General features: G+C 39.6%; 1 protein-coding gene across 1 annotated transcript in view; it reads left to right on the plus strand.

Annotated features, from left to right (window-relative positions):
• AMN (amnion associated transmembrane protein) overlaps positions 1-19,219 on the plus strand; it is a 92,693-nt gene that overhangs the window by 54,698 nt on the left and 18,776 nt on the right. The window contains exons 6-10 of the mRNA XM_032213892.1: positions 1,899-2,036; positions 3,912-4,020; positions 8,173-8,255; positions 9,932-10,118; positions 12,108-12,279. Of these exons, the coding sequence (XP_032069783.1) occupies positions 1,899-2,036; positions 3,912-4,020; positions 8,173-8,255; positions 9,932-10,118; positions 12,108-12,279 (689 nt within the window). The remainder of the gene's footprint in view (positions 1-1,898; positions 2,037-3,911; positions 4,021-8,172; positions 8,256-9,931; positions 10,119-12,107; positions 12,280-19,219) is intronic.

The following is a 19,219-nucleotide window of genomic DNA, read 5'->3' on the forward strand; positions in this document are numbered from 1 at the left end:
GAAAAGCTCGCAACTAGTAATATCAACTTTTTCCAATTTTACATTGAATTGCCATGGAAAATGAACTGAATTACCATATTTTTCAGAGTATAAGACGCACCTCCTCCCCTAAAAGAGCGTGGAAATGTTGGTGCATCTTATACACCGAATACAGCCATTTTGGGTCTCCAGAAGCCCCGCTCCTGCATCCCATTTTTGAGAAAAATGGCCCGTTTTATGCAAAAACTGAGGCTTTTTTTGCCTTCCCTCAGCCCTCAGCAGCTCTCTGCAGGCTTCAGCAAGGCTGGGGGCAAGGCAAAAATGCCCTTGTTTTTGTGAAAAATGGGCAAAAAACAGGCCGTTTTTCACAAAAACAGAGGCTTTTTTGCCTTCCCTCAGCCCCCAGCAACACTCTGCAGTCTTCAGCAGGGCTGGGGAAAGGCAGAAACGGGGACATTTTTGCCTTGCCCCATCCCTGCTGAAGACTGCTGAGTGCTTCTGGGGGCTGAGGGAAGGCAAAACCTTTTTTTCTTACTTACCTCTTCAAAATCTTGGTGCGTCTTATAGTCCAAAAAATACTGTGCTTCCAAATATTTAGCCCCACTTTATTAACTCAGTCAATTCAAGACATCCACAATCCCTTACAGCAGTGGTTCCGAAACTTGGCAACTTTAAGACTTGTGGACTTCAACTCCCAGAATTCCCTGCTGGCTGGGGGATTCTGGGAGTTGAAGTCCACAGGACTTAAAGTCACCAAGGTTGAGAAACACTGTTCTACACTTTCTTAGGCTATAAAAAAATAAACTTGGAGTTCGTTCCGCAGATTTCCGCAGCCGCAGAGCTGGCTGGAGAATTCTGTGAGTTGAAGTCCACAAGTCTTAAAGTTGCCAAGTTTGGGAACCACTGCCTTACAGCAAAAGCATTCATTCCAGATGAGAAAATACCAATACATATGTATGTGTGCAATAAAATAAAGAGGAAGAGTCATATCTAAGAGAATTGGACCAGGTCATTGCACAGCACATAGCCCTGCAAGGCATTCAGAATTTATATTTCAAAATATAAATATAAAGCCAGTGGCTCAGTGAGCAGGCTTAGGAGGAAAGATCACTGCATCTGTTATAAAATTGCTAAAATGTTTACAGGATCTAAAGAGGCTCATTTAAGGAGTAGCAGTAAAAGACGAATTGGTGCAGGGCAGAGCTGCACTTTATGCTTGGCCCATTGCCAGGACATGGCGCTCACTATTTCCTAAATGTAAGAATGGATGATGAGGTTGGAAACGCACTGCTCATGTGTGCATTCCAGTTTTGATTCAAAAGCTGCTGTTTCCAAACCAGACCAACTTAAGCCCTTCAGTGGGGATAGAAAATATGGAAAGTTACTTCCAGTCTGAAGCATTAATATAATCTTCCCAATTTTATACCTTCCATCAGTCTATGGCTGTGCTGGATGGCTATTATGGAATTGATTTCCTATACATCCAGAGGGCACCAAGCTGCTTTAATAGCAGTCAATTGTCTGTCTGGAGTAATACAATCCTGTGTATTTCCTAGGTGTTTCGGGGGGGGGGGGGGGGAGAGATTTCTGGAATCCACTTCAAACATGAATGGTGAAACCTAGCAAACTGAATTCCTACAATATTGACACCAGTAGTACACAAATTTTGGCACAATGCAAATACAATTTAGGAAAACCAAATCACAGCTCTCCTATGTATGACATATGTATGATTGGTTGTCCTACTCACTGCATTCACTCCCTCTCTCCAAAACATTTGTCCTTGGTTGCAGTGCAGTTAATATTTTGAAGGGAGGGTGAGGGCATAAGTTGAATTAAACTACCTTGATGGTGATTTGCTCTAGAAGGAAATGATTTGCTGATTTTGTGTTGTCCTTTCTTTCCTGAATTGGAATTAGAACTTCACCAATGACAGTACTCTGTCAGAATACATGCAGAGCTCTTCTGCAAAACTTCAGTTCCATGGGCAAGGGACACTCCGGTTATCACATACCAGATGTCCAGACAAATCTGGCTGTGAATGTGGAAACTCAGCAGTAAGTCTTTGTGTTTAGACTTGATATCAGGGTGGGGAACTTTGCTTTCTGCCCAGGTCACACCCCCTAGGACAGTGGTGGCGAACCTTTTTGTAAACCCGTGCCAAAATTGTGCACACCCACAATGCAATGCACCCCGCCCACCTGCGCATGCACGTGGTGTGTGTTTTCACTCTCCCTGGGCTCCAGAGGCTTTCCTGAAGACCAAAACGGCCTCCCCTGGCCCTCCGGAAGGCCAAAAATCAGCTGACTGGCATACATATGCACGCTGGAGCTTAGCTCGTGTGCTGGCAGATATGGCTCCTCATGCCACCTGTGGTACACATGCCGTAGGTTTGCCATCATGGCCCTAGGAGATGTATCATTGCAGGTTAGTGAAGGCTAAAGTGCTTTTCGTTCTCTCCCCTCCGAAGAAATAGCAAATTTCTGTTCCTATGAGTTAGAAGGAATCTGACAGAGGAGTTTTGAAATGAAGCCATGGGCAACATTAGAGCCACATATAGGCTCTCTGTGTTCTAGTTTCTGCTATTAAGGGGCTACTACTAATGAAAGGATGGAAGGAAATGGAGTGTCCTATTAGAAACCTTGTGTGCATAATGATATATTACTGAACTAATTCAGTGGATTGACTGTGTCATAAACATTCATTCAGGCAGAAAGGATTGTTGATCCTGTAAACCAGGGGTGTCAAACTCAAGGCCTGTGGGCTGGATCTGGACAGAGGGTGCTTAAATCTGGCCTGTGGGGCTGGCCTGGAAATATCAAAGGACCAGCCCATGGCTCATTTTCAGCCTCCCCGGCTATTTTTTTGGCTGCCAGAGTGCTGCAGGAAGCCATGGAGGCCGAAAAGGAGCCTCAAGGGGCTTCCCACTCACTCCCATTTTCATTGGCAAAGTACTGCAGGAGACATCCGTCCTATCTCCCCCTCACTTCCTTCCCCACCTCCCCATGGAGGAGAACTACAATGCTGATCCGGCCCTTGAAGAAATCTAGTTTGACACTCCTGCTGTAACTAAGAAAGGAAACTGGGCATTCCTGACTACAGAGGTGTACCCGGTAGTAGCCTAAACCCTTGATCAGGCACTCTTCTTTAGGTCTTTAAAGACAACAGTGTGCCAACAATGTGTGTACATTGTGGGAAATATTTTAGAAATACTAGAATTACAATAATGCATTGAAGTATCTCTGCTTCAAAGTATTGATCTCTGTTATGGATTATGCCCATCTGTCAGACCTGCCTCAGCTTGTAAGCTAAGTAAGAATGATCCTTAACTCCATTTATCGAGAAAGCTATAGTTTACTCGAAGTCAAGTGAATTACAGTAATGCATAGCCAGAACTGAAAATCACATGCCAAAATTCCCAAGTCTAACTTTTTCCTCCTTCAGTTGCCTCCCATCAATGTCCAATCTAATTCAAACAAGATGTTTCTAGACCAGTCACTTCATGCCTAGGCTTAGTTTGCAGTTGCCTTTCCATTCCCAGCCAATTGTCCTTGAAGCCCCGAGAGATACAGTGAACTTTCAGAGAGATACAGTGAAGTTTCCCTGGAAACATCTCCTTTCTCCCATCCAGTCCCCTTAGAGTTCATGGCAGCTGATGATGAATGGTTGCGAACTGCAAGTGTGAGGTGGCATCTGACATCAACATCTATCTGGTTTCCTATAGTTTCTGTTGTGTGGTTCCATTTCTAAAAGGGATGAAGGAGGGACTGAGGTTAACTTGGTCCCGAAATTTCATCCTTTACAAACGGATTGACAATGACAATGTAGTAACAGTTTTCTTATGGAACCTCTGGACAGGCTATGTTGGGATTATCAGAAGTCAATTATGTAGTTTATTTTCAATTAATATATATATGTATTTTAAATTAAAGACCCATGAGAGAATCTGTACTGCCTTGCTCCAGAAGTCCAGGAATCAATGTCCAATGGTTATGTGCAAAGATGCAATAAAGCCTACAGGTCATTGCTGTGAAATATGTGGTGAGTGGTTATTGTTACAACTATATTGTGACATTACGTTATTTCATTATGTGACAGAAGAATAAATTCCTCTAATCCCCTGTACATAAGGCTGATGATCTCCCTATTCCCTCACCCTGGCCACTCACCTCCTTGGGAAACTCCATGGTAGAACTTTCCTTAAGGACAAAAAAGATTGTATATGTGTATAAGGTTTCTGAGAATAGGAATATAACCTGGACATTGGTTAATGAAGGAAGCTTTCTAATTGTACCAGAAAATAAATGTATTTAAGGAACGACCTAATGGGGATTAGATAGGCAAAGTCAACTACTTCATTAAAAGGAGAGCCAAGACCAAGTGCTCTGTGTGTGCAGGCCTGGGAGCATAAGCAGAAGGAAATAATCTGAGATCTCAATCTCAAAGAGCAGATAGAGAGATAAATAAAAAAATGACACAAATTAAAACCTTAATTAAGTACAGCCCATAGTTCCTTGCAGTGAGTAGATTGTGAAGTGCTAAAAATTCAGTGCCACTGAAATCACTTCTGTTATTCTATCTATCTATCTATCTATCTATCTATCTATCTATCTATCTATCTATCTATCATCTACCTACCTACCTACCTACCTACCTACCTACCTACACACACACACACACACACACACACACACACAAACATGCACACTAAACTCTAATTCCCATAACTCTAATTCTCACAACTAATTAAGCAAAATGGTGCCTCATAGGGCAACACTTTTTGAAGCAAAGTATCTCTATTGGGCGAATTTACAGAATGTGTCCAACATTCAGGATTCTTGTGGGATTGAAAATTGAAAAAGTTTATAAAACATTTTATGACAATGTTATGAAAACACCCCCAACACAAGTGATGTTGAACTGGCCACACCCACTCTGGCCATGTCTACCCTGCCCCCCCCCAAGGCTTTCAAGAAGAGTTTGAACTGCCATTTATCAGTAATGGTGTAGGGTCTCCTGCTTGAGTGGGGGGTTGGACTAGATGACCTATAAGGTCCCTTCCAACTCTGTTAATCTGTATGCGATTTTAATGCCTCATGAGTAAAGAGAGGACTGCTGTATCTTAGATCTCCACTGTACCCTGCTCAGCTGTTTAAAAAAAGGACATGTTTTTACTGTCTGGGCTCATTTTCACCAGATCTACTTTATTTGATTGTGTTACTTGAAAAAAAATGAATTTGGAATTTGGAACAAATAATGATAGATAGAAATTTTGGTCATATACCAGCATAAAATTAATAACATAACAATTACAATAACATAGAAATAAACATTAAGTCATATTTATAGAATAAAATAAGATAAAATTAAAATCATTAATGTAAAATTACAGAGTACAGCTATTTGAAAAGAAAAGAATCTGTACAACATTAATCAAAATGCTATAAATGACTAGGATAGATAACTAAAAAAAAGATAAAAGTAATACTATAATTTATAAAATGCTATGAGTATAAGAAAAGCTTTATAACTTATATTGTGCCTTGATAGGGCTTGCGTAGGTTAAATCCATTTGTGGTCCAATTAATTATAAAAAAGAAATAGCAAAATAAAAGATAAAATGGTATGAATCGTATTTTCTGGAGTATAAGATGCACCTTCCCCCCCAAAAAGAGGGTGAAAATCTGGATGCATCTTATATACTGAATACAGCATTTTGGACCTCCTGAAACCCTGCCCCTTCACAAAAATCGACATGCAGAGGGTTTGGGAGGCCTGCAAAGTGCGCCTGGGGGCTGGGGAGGGCAGAAACGAGTGAAAAATGGGTCATTTTTTTGCTCTTTTTGTCCCAGCCCTCAGGAACACTCTACAAGCCTCCTAAAGGCTATGCATGCCCCCTTTTTTGGCAAAAACCAGACCATTTTTTTCCACACACACCTCCGCAAGTCCCCAGGAGCACCTTGCAAGCCTCTCAAACTCTCTGCATGCCCCATTTTTCACAAAAAAATGAGGCATGCAGAGGGTTTGGGAGGTCTGCAGAATGCAAAAACTTTTTTAAAAAATTTACCTCTTCAAAATCTTGGTACATCTTATAGTCCAGTGCATCTTCTACTCCGAAAAATACGGTATATATTTAAGAGGAAAAAGAGAAGAAAGGGGGTTGAGAAGAAAGGGTAGGGAAAGAAGAGAAAAAAATATTGAATTTCAGAAGCTTAGTTAAGGAATAGTAGCATCTCATTTCAAGAGAAATACCACATTAGAAGAAATGTAGCGATGAACATTAGTTAGAACTAGTAATGATCTTAAAGTGGTTTATTGTGACCTGAGGATGTGAAAAAAAAAGAGATGCCATAAAAGGAACAAATGTTCCATGGTGTTCATGGAAATTCATACAACAGCATATATAATGAGTCTAAAATCCTGTAAACTAAAAGGATTCTATCAGTGCCCTCATTATTGTCATCATATATGAAATGGAGTTAAATGGACTAATCCATTTAATATTGGCAGACAATTTCAAATATTCTTGGGAAACAGCCTTAAACATTTTTGCCGCACAGCAAAGATTCAGAATACCCAATTTGTCATATTTATCTGGCATCTTATAAGTGCTCCTTGAGATAAAATTATTATAGCAACAAGTACAAATTAAAAGATGTATTTTTATGGCACTGGAAATCTTCTACCTGAGGTAGATTTAAATATATTTTAAAAATCTGTTTCTACCAGTCACTCAGGGAAGATCTGGATGAAAAGATGAATCTTACGTAGAGGTCTGGACAATTTAAGAGACATCTCCACAACAGTGGAGAAGAACATTCCAAAGAGGAGGCTTCACTACCAAGCTTGTACTTGTAGAACTAAATGGCATAAGAAAAACCAAGAATGATTACCTTACAGTTTCAATTCATACTTTCATGGATGTGAGGCAGATAAACGACTGAATGTAGACAAGGAATGTCTAACCCACAGTCCCAAGGTCACATGTGGCCCTGGAGAGCAGCACAATATTTTATAAAAAATATAAAGAAATAAAGGAACTTTGTTATTTATATACATTAACATTATATATTTTATACACTGTCCAAGATCATTCCCCTTCACTCAATGCCGCCCAGGCATGTGTGGTGTAGACATAAATAGTTGGAATTGGAAAAGACCCAAATGATTCTATTCATAGCTGGAAGAAACCTTGGAGGTCTTCTATTCCAACCCTCTGCCCAAGGCTGGAGACCTTATATCCTGCCAGACAACTCTCACAATTTTGGGAAGCAAGCTATTCCACTGATTAATTGCTTTCACTGTCTTCGTAGTTCCAGTTAGTATCTCTCTTTAACAAGTTTCTACCTATTGTTTCTTGTCCTGCCCTCAAGTGCTTTGGAGAAGAAGTCAAGCCCTTCATCTATGTGAATGCCCCTCAAGCTATCCTGTCCTCCCTAATCCTTCTCTTCATTAGACTAGACATACCTAATTCCCTTAACCCAGTGGTTCTCAACCTTCCCAATGCCACAACCCTTTAATATAGTTCCTCATATTGTGGTGACCCCCAACCATAAAATTGGTATCTCGGTTCCTAAGACCATCGAAAATATGTGTTTTCTGATGGTCTTAGGTGATCCCTGTGAAAGGGTCGTTTGACCCCCCCAAAGGGGTCCCAACCTACAGGTTGAGAACCACTGCCTTAACCACTCATTGTACAGCTTAGTCTTCAGACATCTTATCATTTGTTGCTCCTCTCTACATTTCTTCTAAGGCAGTGATAGCTAACCTTTTTGTCATTGTGTGCTGACGCATGCACACGCATGCCAACACCCATAATGCGGTGCATGCGTGACCCCCCCATGACCCCCAGCCTCCGGGCACGTGTGCATGACTCCCACATGTGCACCCCGCTCTCATGCATGCACAGCAGAGACCTGAAAACCAGCTGGCCAGTAGGAGGCATGCTCACATGTGCAGTGGAGCACATGTGAGCATGTTAATGGCTCACATGCCCACAGAGAAGGCTCTGCATGCCACCTGTGTCATGCGTGCTATAGGTTCACCATCACTGTTTTAGGGTCTCAGTATCACAGAACCAGATACAGTATTACAAGTATGGATTCACTAGTATAGTACAGAGTTGTACAATCACAGACAGACCATCATCAATTGTATAATATTTCATTGACTTATTCTGTATTTTAACTACAGGGGTCATCATTACCTTAACATACTCTACTGATTTTGACATTGAACTCTATCGAGACAGAATATTCCATACTTTTCTGAATCTGGTATGTGTATTCTAAGCTTGGATATGATGGAAGTGAGCATGAAGACAACCAACTAGTCTGGAATATTTATCATTACAGAACAGCTATTTGAGACTAACAGCCCCTGATCAAAAAAACCAAGATGGTGACTACAATGGTGTAATTGGCTGCACTTAAAAATAGGCAGAGCTTTAGTTACCCCATTGTGGTTGCTATCTTGACATTTTTTTACTATACCATGTGGGCACCCCTGGAAAGGGAAGTTTTAGCGGACAGATAAATCAAGCGTACAACATCCCTTCAAGGACTCAAATGGATGGACTAGCAGCTCTTTGTTCACTGTCTCTTTTAATGGAAGCTGCCCAAGATTGAACTGAGCCGAGGTGGCGCAGTGGTTAGGATGCAGTACTGCAGGCCACTTCAGCTGACTGTTATCTGCAGTTCAGCGGTTCTAATCTCACCGGCTCAAGGTTGACTCAGCCTTCCATCCTTCCGAGGTGGGTAAAATGAGGACCCAGACTGTGGGGGCGATATGCTGACTCTGTAAACCGCTTAGAGCGGGCTGAAAGCCCTATGAAGTGGTATATAAGTCTAACTGCTATTGCTAACTGCTATTACTACTTTTAGCAGGCAGGTATGTGCTCTGCCACTGAGTTATGGCCCTTTCATAATTATCTGCTCCCTAATTATCTGTATTGTACGCTGAAAAAGAAGAGCACAAAAGGTTTTGGAGAACCATGTATTTGTGCTTTCTTCTCTGGACACTTTTTTTTAGGAGAGAAAGCAAGAAAAATGCAGTCTTTTATCATTTTTGTTTTGCCCGAAAGTGAAATGTATATAGATCATTAAACTGTTGCCCTAGAGTGAAATCATCTTGTCAGTGTGTTGCTGGCACAGCAGTTATACCATCATCATTCTGAAAAGCTGATTTAGATAAGTTTTAGATATAACTCTTAATACAACATTCATTGTAGCCAAGAAGGATGTGACCTAGAGGATAACTGTGGTATCCATGCCAAAGCATCTGCTAAAATACTAAATGAGATTATTGTGAAATTTGGGTTTTCATCTGAATGTGGACTATTTATCAAATTGCAGTTAAAACATAATTACTTAACCATCATTGCTGATCAGGTTTTTGCATGGGTTACATAGCTCCCTATGGCAGAATCAGACAAAAGGATAAATCTGTTCATTAATCTATCAATTGATTAACTCTTCTTCCGAAACTCCTACAGAGAGATGGGAAACTAACATAGCCCGACAATGGAGTAGCTCTAGCCACATATCTCTTATGTATGTCTCTGGGCATTCTCCTCTTTCCAGAGGGGGTGGGAGGAAATTAAGAAATAAAGAGACTAGGGAGGTGACTGTAATTTTGATCAGGCCACTCCAGTTTTAGTTTATTTTTATTTTTAATGAAACAGCTTTCCAAAACATCCAGGGAGTATCTGGTGGCCCATCAGTGTAAAGGTAGTTGGGACGCCAGTGAAAATAATATTAAATCAGAAAAGTAGAACTGGACCATTGGATAAACACATTCTAATGCTTACTGTTAGGAAAAGACTTGAATGAATGATTATCTAGTCGAAAAAAGACAGTTAATTGGTCATTGTCCTTAACATTTCTAGAAATGTTGCTTAACACATTGGATTGGCTTAAATAGATATATTTCTTTCTCTTTTTCTTCTGCAAAGCCCAGGAATCAAGGTGTTCAGATGGCCATGTCCAAGATGAAAAAATTGCAGACTCCCTTGAGAATTGTGCCACGTGGCTTAGACTCAATCATCCAGATTGTGCTAATTGACAATAAAACAGGACCCTATGCTGGCACTCAGGCTGAACAGCTGGCTAATGACATCCTGAAGGATATAGCAGACCATGGTAACTCTTTCGATTATATTGCTGTAGTATGTCCTTATTCTAGAGGTCCAGCTCCAGGGAGAAAGCAGTGTGCTTTGCCTGTACAAGAGTCTTCCTTGAGTAAAAGGGCATGGGAGAATGACTTTGCATGCCAAATGTCCTTGCAACAAAAATTAAAGGATAGTATTGCCAGACACAGAGAAATTATCTGTCCAAAACCATAAAGAACCATTGGTTGTTAGAATAGGCATTAATTTCTAGATAAAGTGTCTCATCCAGTAGCTTCCTCAATGTTTGCTTTGTGACAAACATATGAGGCAAGTGTGTGTGTGTGTGTGTGTGTGTGATAGATAGATAGATAGATAGATAGATAGATAGATAGATAGATAGATAGATAGATAGATAGATAGATACAGAGGCAGAGACAGAGAGACAGAGAAAGTCAGAGAAGAGACAGAGCCAGAGAAAGAAGGAGAGAGGGGGGGAGAGGGAGAGGGAGAGAGAGGAAGAGAGAGAGATTCCCTGGCTCTAGATGTGCAAAGCTAAATGTGCTAGAAGCCATTAATAATGCCTTAAGACATTGGAAGATTCACTAAATATTATTTCTGTTTGCCCTGCCAGGCTTTCATTAATGTGCTGCTAGGAATAATTTAGCTGCTTTGGTAACATGCTTTAAACAAGCGTTTCTCGGTATGCGTGTGAAGATGCTTTTATTTTGTTATAGCATTTTGTGGTATAATTACAGCCCTTGCTGTAATGCTGTGTTTTTAAAAAAATAAAATATCACGCCTCATTTTGATATGTACAATGATTAGAATAGTGACATATAATAATTATGCTTATCACCATAACCGATAATAACAACAGCAATAACAGTGTGTATGTATCTCCTAAATCAAAAGTGCCCGACCTTTACAGTTCCGAGGACTGGCAGTGGCAGCTGTGGGAGGGAATGGTTTGTGTATGTTCACACCACTTGCGTAAAGGGAGCTTCCTGCTTTCAGCCACTCCTTGCGCCCCAATTACCAAAATGCTATGGCAGTGTTTCTCAACCTTGGCAACTTGAAGATGTCTGGACTTCAACTCCCAGAATTCCCCAGCCAGCAAATGCTGGCTGGGGAATTCTGGGAGTTGAAGTCCAGACATCTTCAAGTTGCCAAGGTTGAGAAACACTGTGCTATGGACTAGTAGCAGTCCATGGACTGGGGGTTGGGGATCCCTTTACTACAGCACTATGCCTTACTCCAGGTCAGACTTTTTTTTACAATTCAGTCCAATATTGTTTGCTCTGAATGAAAGGAAGTTTTCAATGTCCTAGAATCAGGGGTGTCAAACTCATGTCATCATGTTGGTGTCACGTGACGTATCGGGACTTTCCCCCCCCTTCGCTAAACAAGGTGTGGGTGTGGCCGGGAGTTTGACAGTCCTATCTTAGATCAAGTATCTGTTCCATTATTTCTTACCTCATCCAGCAGCAGATGCCAGAGTTTGACTTTGAGTTCCTTCTCTTGCCAACTGTATACTCTACCACTGTGGTTCCTTTCTGAAACTCTCCTAATATCTTCGAAAAGGTCTTACTATATATATAGTAGTATTATTTCTACTGTTTTAATTTATAAGCAGTTATATTGCAGCATATTCGTTGTCTCTTATAATTCTGTATTTTATGCACTATATAGAATTACATACTTTCCAAAACTATGGGACACAACTGAGTAAACATGAGAGTATGTTGTGCATGAGTTAACAATCCCACAGTGTTTCTTCTTTCCAAATCTGGGGAAAGTGCATTGCAGCAGTAAAAATGGAAACAGAGGAAGACGAAGAGGTTGGTTGCTGCTTTCATTTGCTCTCTTTGGAAATAGGAGTTGTTACTTACTGGTGGCCACAATGGTCTCTGCAATGAGGAAATCAGCCAGAGAAGCAAGATGGAAGAAGAGCTATGATGAGTCCAGGAGATGAACTACTTCCTGCAATTACAATGACAAGTAACATTTGATTATTTTCCAGGAAAATTCTTTGGCATTGTGACAGTCAACCTACAAGTAGCCACTGGCAGCAGCTGGAATGCTCAAGGAATCAGCAGCCATTTTGCCCCTATGATCACTGGGATTGTCATAGGAATCCTCATCCTGCTTTTTCTGGGAATTATTATTCTTCTTCATAAAAATGATGCATTAAGGTAAGAGATACATGGCCTGCTGTAATATTTTTCCTTGGGTAAATATGGTGTGAATAATTATGTGTAACTTTTTTCCTATGCTTAAAAACCATAGGAATGTAGACCATGATTGTTAGAGAGAAAACCAGACCTGAATCCTGTCCATTAAGATATTTCGTTATTTATCTATACCCTCCCCCCACCTCTCTCATCTATCCATCTATATTTATTAAATGCGTATGCCAGCCATCTCAACACTGAGCGGCTCTGGATGGCTTACAATATCATGAAAGCAATATACACAATTACAATTGAAGCATTACAATATCAAGTCTTAAAATTGAAAGTTAACATTGAGAATAAGTTAAATAAAGAATCCCTGAATAAGGTGCGATTTTATTTTATTAAATTTCTAGCCACCTCAAGAATGAGACACCCCAAGCCAGTGGACACAGCCAAGATTTTAGGCCCTTATTAAAGGTCAAGAGGATTGGGGGCAGATTCACTTTTCGGGGAATGAAGTTCCAAGGGTCAGGAGCCATAACAGAAAAAATTCTTTTCTTGGGCTTCATCACCTGCAATTCCTTAGTTGATAGAATCTGCAGCATGCTGCTTCTGCCACCACAAGTGGGGCAGGCCAATCCCATTGGGTGAGATACTTCTTCAGAGAGCCTTGACCCAGGCCCTGAAGGGCTTTAAAGGTGATAACATACACCTTGAATAGAGTCCAGAAGCAAACCAGCAGCCAGTTGTGTTTGCACAACAGAGGTTACCTGGGATACCTAAAACTGTTTGTGCTGATGCATTTTGTCCAGCTGAAGCTTCCGAATATTCTTCAAAGGTAGCCTCATGCACAGTGCATTGCAGTAGTCCAAGCACAAGATGATAAAGGTGTGAATGTGCAACTGGTGCACAACATGGTTGTGCAAAGGCTCTCCAAATCACAACTGCCAGGTGGCGCAATGGTTAGGGTGCAGTACTACAGGCCACTTCAGCTGACTGTTATCTGCAGTTCAGTGGTTCTAATCTCACCGGCTCAAGGTTGACTCAGCCTTCCATCCTTCCGAGGTGGGTGAAATGAGGACCCAGACTGTGGGGGCGATATGCTGACTCTGTAAACCGCTTAGAGAGGGCTGAAAGCCCTATGAAGCGGTATATAAGTCTGCTATTGCTATCTGTTTTTCAAGCAGGAGTCATGAGTCTAGAGAAGAATCCTTAGGCAGTGTATGGGATCAGCTTGAGGGAAATGCAATCCTATCCAGAACTAAGGATGTTAAATTGCCCGGTCCCAAGGCTTCACATACCCATAGCTACTCAATCTTGTCAGGGTTCAATTGAAGCCCATTGTCCAGACGCCCCACAGCTGTCCATGATATTCACCAAAAACATTGGCATTCTTCCTTTTTCAACTTCTTAAAAGTTCAGTTTTCACTTCCATAGAATGTCACAAGCATACTACGGCTTGAACAATTATGACTGCACAGGTACATAGCCTTTGAATATCTTTTCCAGGACCTTCATAGCTGCTGTACCAAGTGCTAATCTGTGGCGTATTTCTTGAACGCTTGTTCCTTTGCTATTGCAGCTTTGGCGAGGTCTGTCAATGTAACATATTACATTGTATATTACATTACATTACAGCAATTAAGATCTGTACAGATAGCTGTTGTAACGTCAGAAGGCTTACTGCAGAGATCTGGGTGATAAGTGAATTGGTATGACTCTACTGGTTCCTGTCACTCTTGCATTTGAGATAGCAGGTGAAGCATAATAGGTCTTTTCCCAAGAAACCCTACTGGTCAGCTAAGTATCAGCCAGAACGTGAAACCTGGTCTCCTGCATCAAAGGCACTGCTCTAACCAGAGGTTTCCCCCACTTTTAAATGACCTATTCTATGTCCTTTTTAAAAGTCAATTATACTGGGATAGTATTTTCTACCCTTTTCAAACTGCTCTACTGCTCTACAAACTCTACAAACTTCTTTTGTTATGATAACTGACCAGGATTTTGTACTATTTGTGTTAATATTTATATATCCCCAAAATAATGGACTAATTATGGAAATAAATTGACTGACTCAACCCACAAAGCACTATAAATAAAACAGTAGAATCTTATAGCATTTAAATACTTAAAACAATTTGATTAGATTGTAACACAACTTTGTATATTTATAAGATCCTAAAATTAGAAGAGCATTTTCCTGCATAAAGCAATAGCAGCTGAAAAATTGTCTACAATTCTTCTGAAGATGTCAAGATTCTGGTCTGACAGTAAAAGGAAAATGGAATCATATTCAGAACAGATGTAGCTTCTTTTGTAGGTGGAGTTATCAGAGTAGGGCCTAAGTTGATGTAGAAGGGAATTGATGGACTCATGGACTAAAGGCTCAGGTTCCTTCAAGCCACAGGGATAAAAAGAGCATTGTTATTTCATCCGTCCAATATCATGAAGAGCTCGTTCAGGTGAGCTAAGGAGAATTTTCCATTGTGTTGGATAACTAATAGTGAATAGGTAATTTGCTAATGTTAATGGTTTTCTACTTATATTCTGATGGTATTTTTAAATATTTTTTTATTTATAAAGGTATTACAATAATTATAAAAAGTACAATACATACATACAATATACACACATGCATATACGTATAAGGCAGGGGTGGTATTCACTTAACTTAGCTACTGGTTCGCAAATGTGAGCACGCTTGCATGCGCAGAACGGCAAAAATGGGATGTGATGAAGTGCAGGCAGGTGGGCGGAGCCTCCCGCCACCGCCGCTACCGGTTTGCCCAAACCAGATAAACCAGCTGAATAGTGCCACTGGTTAAAAAGAAAGACAAGAAAAGCAAACCATAAAATCACATATTAATAATTCCTTTTTTATTTTTGTTTATTTTTGAATAAACACAAACAAATAAGACACAACAAACACCATAAAAACATATTCCATTACAAATTATAAAAAGTGTGTCAATTGGTTACAAAGAACTTTTGTGCATCCCTTCCACAGTCATTACCTAAAATCCATATCAAATTATATTTTATATCAAATATATTTATATATATTACTATCATCATACCTCATCCTTCATATGACTATAGTTGTTTTAACATCCCTTTATAACAAATATTCCAAAATTCAAAGCAAAACCATATAATGGCATTCCATTGTCTATTTTCAATATCATCCAACAACATTCTATCTTTGCGAAACATTCTAAATAAAAATTAATTATCTTTGAAAACAAAGTTTCTAAACCTCCTTTCTTAATCACTGTTTACAATTTATATCCAATTTCAATATTAGAGGCTTTCCTACATAACTAAGTTTCAAACTTCTTTTCATGGTCACCATTTAAAATTTATACCAAATTTTCTCTTGTCGAACCAATATATATGTATACATTATATCATTGTCAATTATTTATCTAATTATGTCCATGATCAATCCAATTTCAATATTATAGGCTTTCATACATAACAAAATTTCTAAACTTCCTTTCATGGTCACGATTTAAAAATTTATACCAAATTTTCTCTTGTCAAACCAATACATATGTATACATTATATCATTATCAATTATCTATCTAGCTATATCCATTATCACTTCATTTTTTTTTTTTCGATTTAAATGTTTTATTCATTTTCATTTTCAATTTTGTACATTCACTTATATACTGGATATTTGCAATAATAGTAATATAATCGTAAGAAAAAAGACAAAAAAAAAAAAAACCCCAACCTAAACACAACTCTTAAACCCAACCTATCACTTTCACACACCCCTTCTTCTCCCCCTCCAACTTTCCTTTCTCCCTCCAACGATCACCCCTCCTACTTCCCTTTCCCCTCCTATCTTCCTTTCTCACCTTCCTCACCCTCCTTCCCCTCTCTTCCTCCTTACATTCCCCTCTTCCTCCCTCCTTACTTCTCCCTCTTCTTTTCCTCTACTTCTCACTATGGTGCATTTCTCTATTCCTTACACCAAAAAAAAAAAAGGAAAGAAAAAAGCAATGAGAAAAAAAAGAGAAAAATAAAAAGAAAAGATAAGGAACAACAGTATACAAGTGTATTCTTCTTGTTCTATATATTGAAGCTATATCTCCACCCACCCACCCACCCCCAATGAACCCCCCTCCCTAACCCCCTCCGACTTCCCAGGTCACACACCCGGCACAGTTCAGTACCATTCACCTTCGAAATATCTTATTAACAATAATGATGAAAATAAAATAAAAAGAACACTCCGAAAAAGAAAACAAAACAAAAAAGTAAATAATAAAAAAAAATTGAAAACTCTTTTGCATTATGCTCAGCCTCCCATCATTCTTAAAGTTTAAACAGTGTGAATCATTCCATTTATATTTTGTCCTCGTCCCTTACTTCTTTGATATTTACCCCCATCTTCCTGTAGAATCTCCAGATAGCCTTTCTTAACCTTATATTCAAATATTAGTTTATACAAAAATCAATTTATCTTCATACTTTCGCTACTCATCTTCCTATCCTTCGTTTCACGTCTCCATTCCTCCCAAGCCCAAGTTGCATAAGATTAGGATCTCACTCTTCACTTTAAAATCCTGAGCTTTTTATATTATACTTCAAACATGTAAATTCGTAAAATATATGCCCCAAATTCATACCAGTTCGTTCAATCCCAAGATCCCTTCATCAATATCCCACTCCACCTTCCTTTCTGCCCCACACTCCATTCATCCCAAACCGCAGTTCAAATAAATCTTAGTCCCCGCTTTCCTCACAGAAAACATTTCATGCACAGTTTGGATTGAAATTCAAATAAGTCTTGTAAAAGTCCCGTATCAGTACACCGCTTTACCATTTCATACCAAACAGGAATCCTAAAGTTTTAATCAGTCCAAAAGCTTAGAAAGTATTTTAAAGACGTCGCTGGGTCTATATTCTTTACTCTTCTGTCCTTCCGGAAAGAAAAGGCAGCCCTCTGCCTTATAACCACGTGTCCCGCTGTTTCGAAGATATAACTGAATCCTCAGTTTCCGCTCTTCTGCCTCTCCAGTAGGGGGAGAACAACTCCCTCCTTCTTGTAGCCAAGTGACTTGCTGCTTGTCTTTCCTTCACCTTGTCCTTCCGCGTTTCCGAGTGAGTCAAGAAGCCCCGCCTTCAGAGTTTTATAATAAAAGTCCCGAGCTTCCGAAACAGAATTAATACGGAATCTTTGATTTTCAAATGTAACTGTGATTCCAACTGGAGCTTCCCATTTATACTTTATTTGACGATTTCTAAGTTCTTGGGTTAAAAAAGTATAACTTCTCCTTGCTTGCAGCATCTGAAGCGGGATATCTTTAAAGACGAACAAATCGTGGCCCTCGATTCGAAGCCTGCTATTATAAAGCTTTTGTGAGATCGCATTTCTGGATTCTCTTGTGAAAAAATATATAATTATGTCTCTTGGAAGCTGTCGTTGCTCTGCTACATGCGAATTTTGGCGATAGATTTTTCGAATATTCCAATCAAAATTAAGTCCTGGGCCTCCCACCACTTGGCTGAAAGCTTCTACAAAAGTCTGTTTCAAATTTTCTCCTTTCTTTTCAGGCAGTCCTCTGACTCTTATTGCAAACGCCTTTGTATTATAATTTATCATTGTAAGTTGTGTTTGATTATTAATAATCTCTTGTTGTAAAGCTTGAATATTAGAAGTCAAATTAAAATTGGCCCTCTCCAAAGTTTCCAGTTTCGTCTCCATTTCTTCAACATAATCTGTTAAGGTAGACGTGACTTCAAACGTATTCGCATTTATCTGGGCAATTTTGGTATGTATTTTATCGCATAAATCCAACACAAATTCTTGAATTTCTTTTCTAAAGTCATTAATTATTTGAAAGAGAAGCTCCTGTGTCAAGAAATCTCCAGTAGATGGCGTAGGAGACAAAGGCAGCGATTTGGTAGCAAGTTCTTTAAGCACGAGGGGGGAGGATTTTTTTGCCTGTTTAGACCTGGGAGACATTATAGATAAAATCTGAGAATAGACAGATAAACAGTATCTTCAGCTGGCCAGTTTTCAATAAGTTATTTGTAGATTTTGTTCATTAATGAGTAGCGGTCTCCGGGGAAATAAAGCCAGTTAATTACGTCATCAATCACCAACACAGTAAAAACGCCATTTTGTATCCCAATTGCGCAGAGAAGTTCAAAGGAAAAACAAGGCTGGTGTTTAGATAGTTAAAAAAAAACAACACATCACAGAAGTGCGACCCGCTCGTATTATCTTAAAAACAATTTATCATTGTCCTGAGTGCGGGAGTCGGCTGTCTAGGGCTGCAAAAAGGCAGCTGCAAAGAACTGGCTGGAGATAAGAGCTCAGTTACGCTGGAACTATTCTCTGTTCGCAGCCCAAAAAAAAAAGAGGAAGAGGGCTGTGAACTACGAATAAATCCTAACACCTGAGCTTCTGCCTGTCCCTTTCTGCCAGAAAGGGATGATATCTATTGATCTTAATTAGATATACAGACCAGAACTTTAAGAGGGGCTCCGTTGAGCTCCTCGGCGACAGGCTCCTCCCACAGGAAGTCCCATTATCACTTCATTTTTAACATAATGCTCTAATTTTAACTGTTTAGCTAGTATTTTGTTAATAGTTTTCATATCTCAACCTGTGTCTTTCCAGTAGTAGTACAGTCTTATTTCTTTTGCCTTATGTGGGATTAATCTTCTGGTTATTTCCTTAATCAACTTTGTGTGGACTTCTCTTTGCACCTTGTTGCATGTCTTATAAATTCTCGGAAACCCTCCATCAGCTTCTTTAATCAGCTTATCTTTGGTTATCAGTAGTGCTTTTGTCAAAGTTCCTCTCCTTCAATCCATCAATTCTTCTCTTTTTTTCCTTCTATACCTTGAAATCTGGGGTAGAGCGCCTTTCCATCTCTCTTCCCTTTCCATGTTCCATTCTTTCCATTTCCAACCACGTTCAGATCACTGTCAATA

The sequence above is a fragment of the Thamnophis elegans genome, chromosome 1, assembly GCF_009769535.1.
Source record: "Thamnophis elegans isolate rThaEle1 chromosome 1, rThaEle1.pri, whole genome shotgun sequence".
NCBI lineage: Eukaryota > Metazoa > Chordata > Lepidosauria > Squamata > Colubridae > Thamnophis > Thamnophis elegans.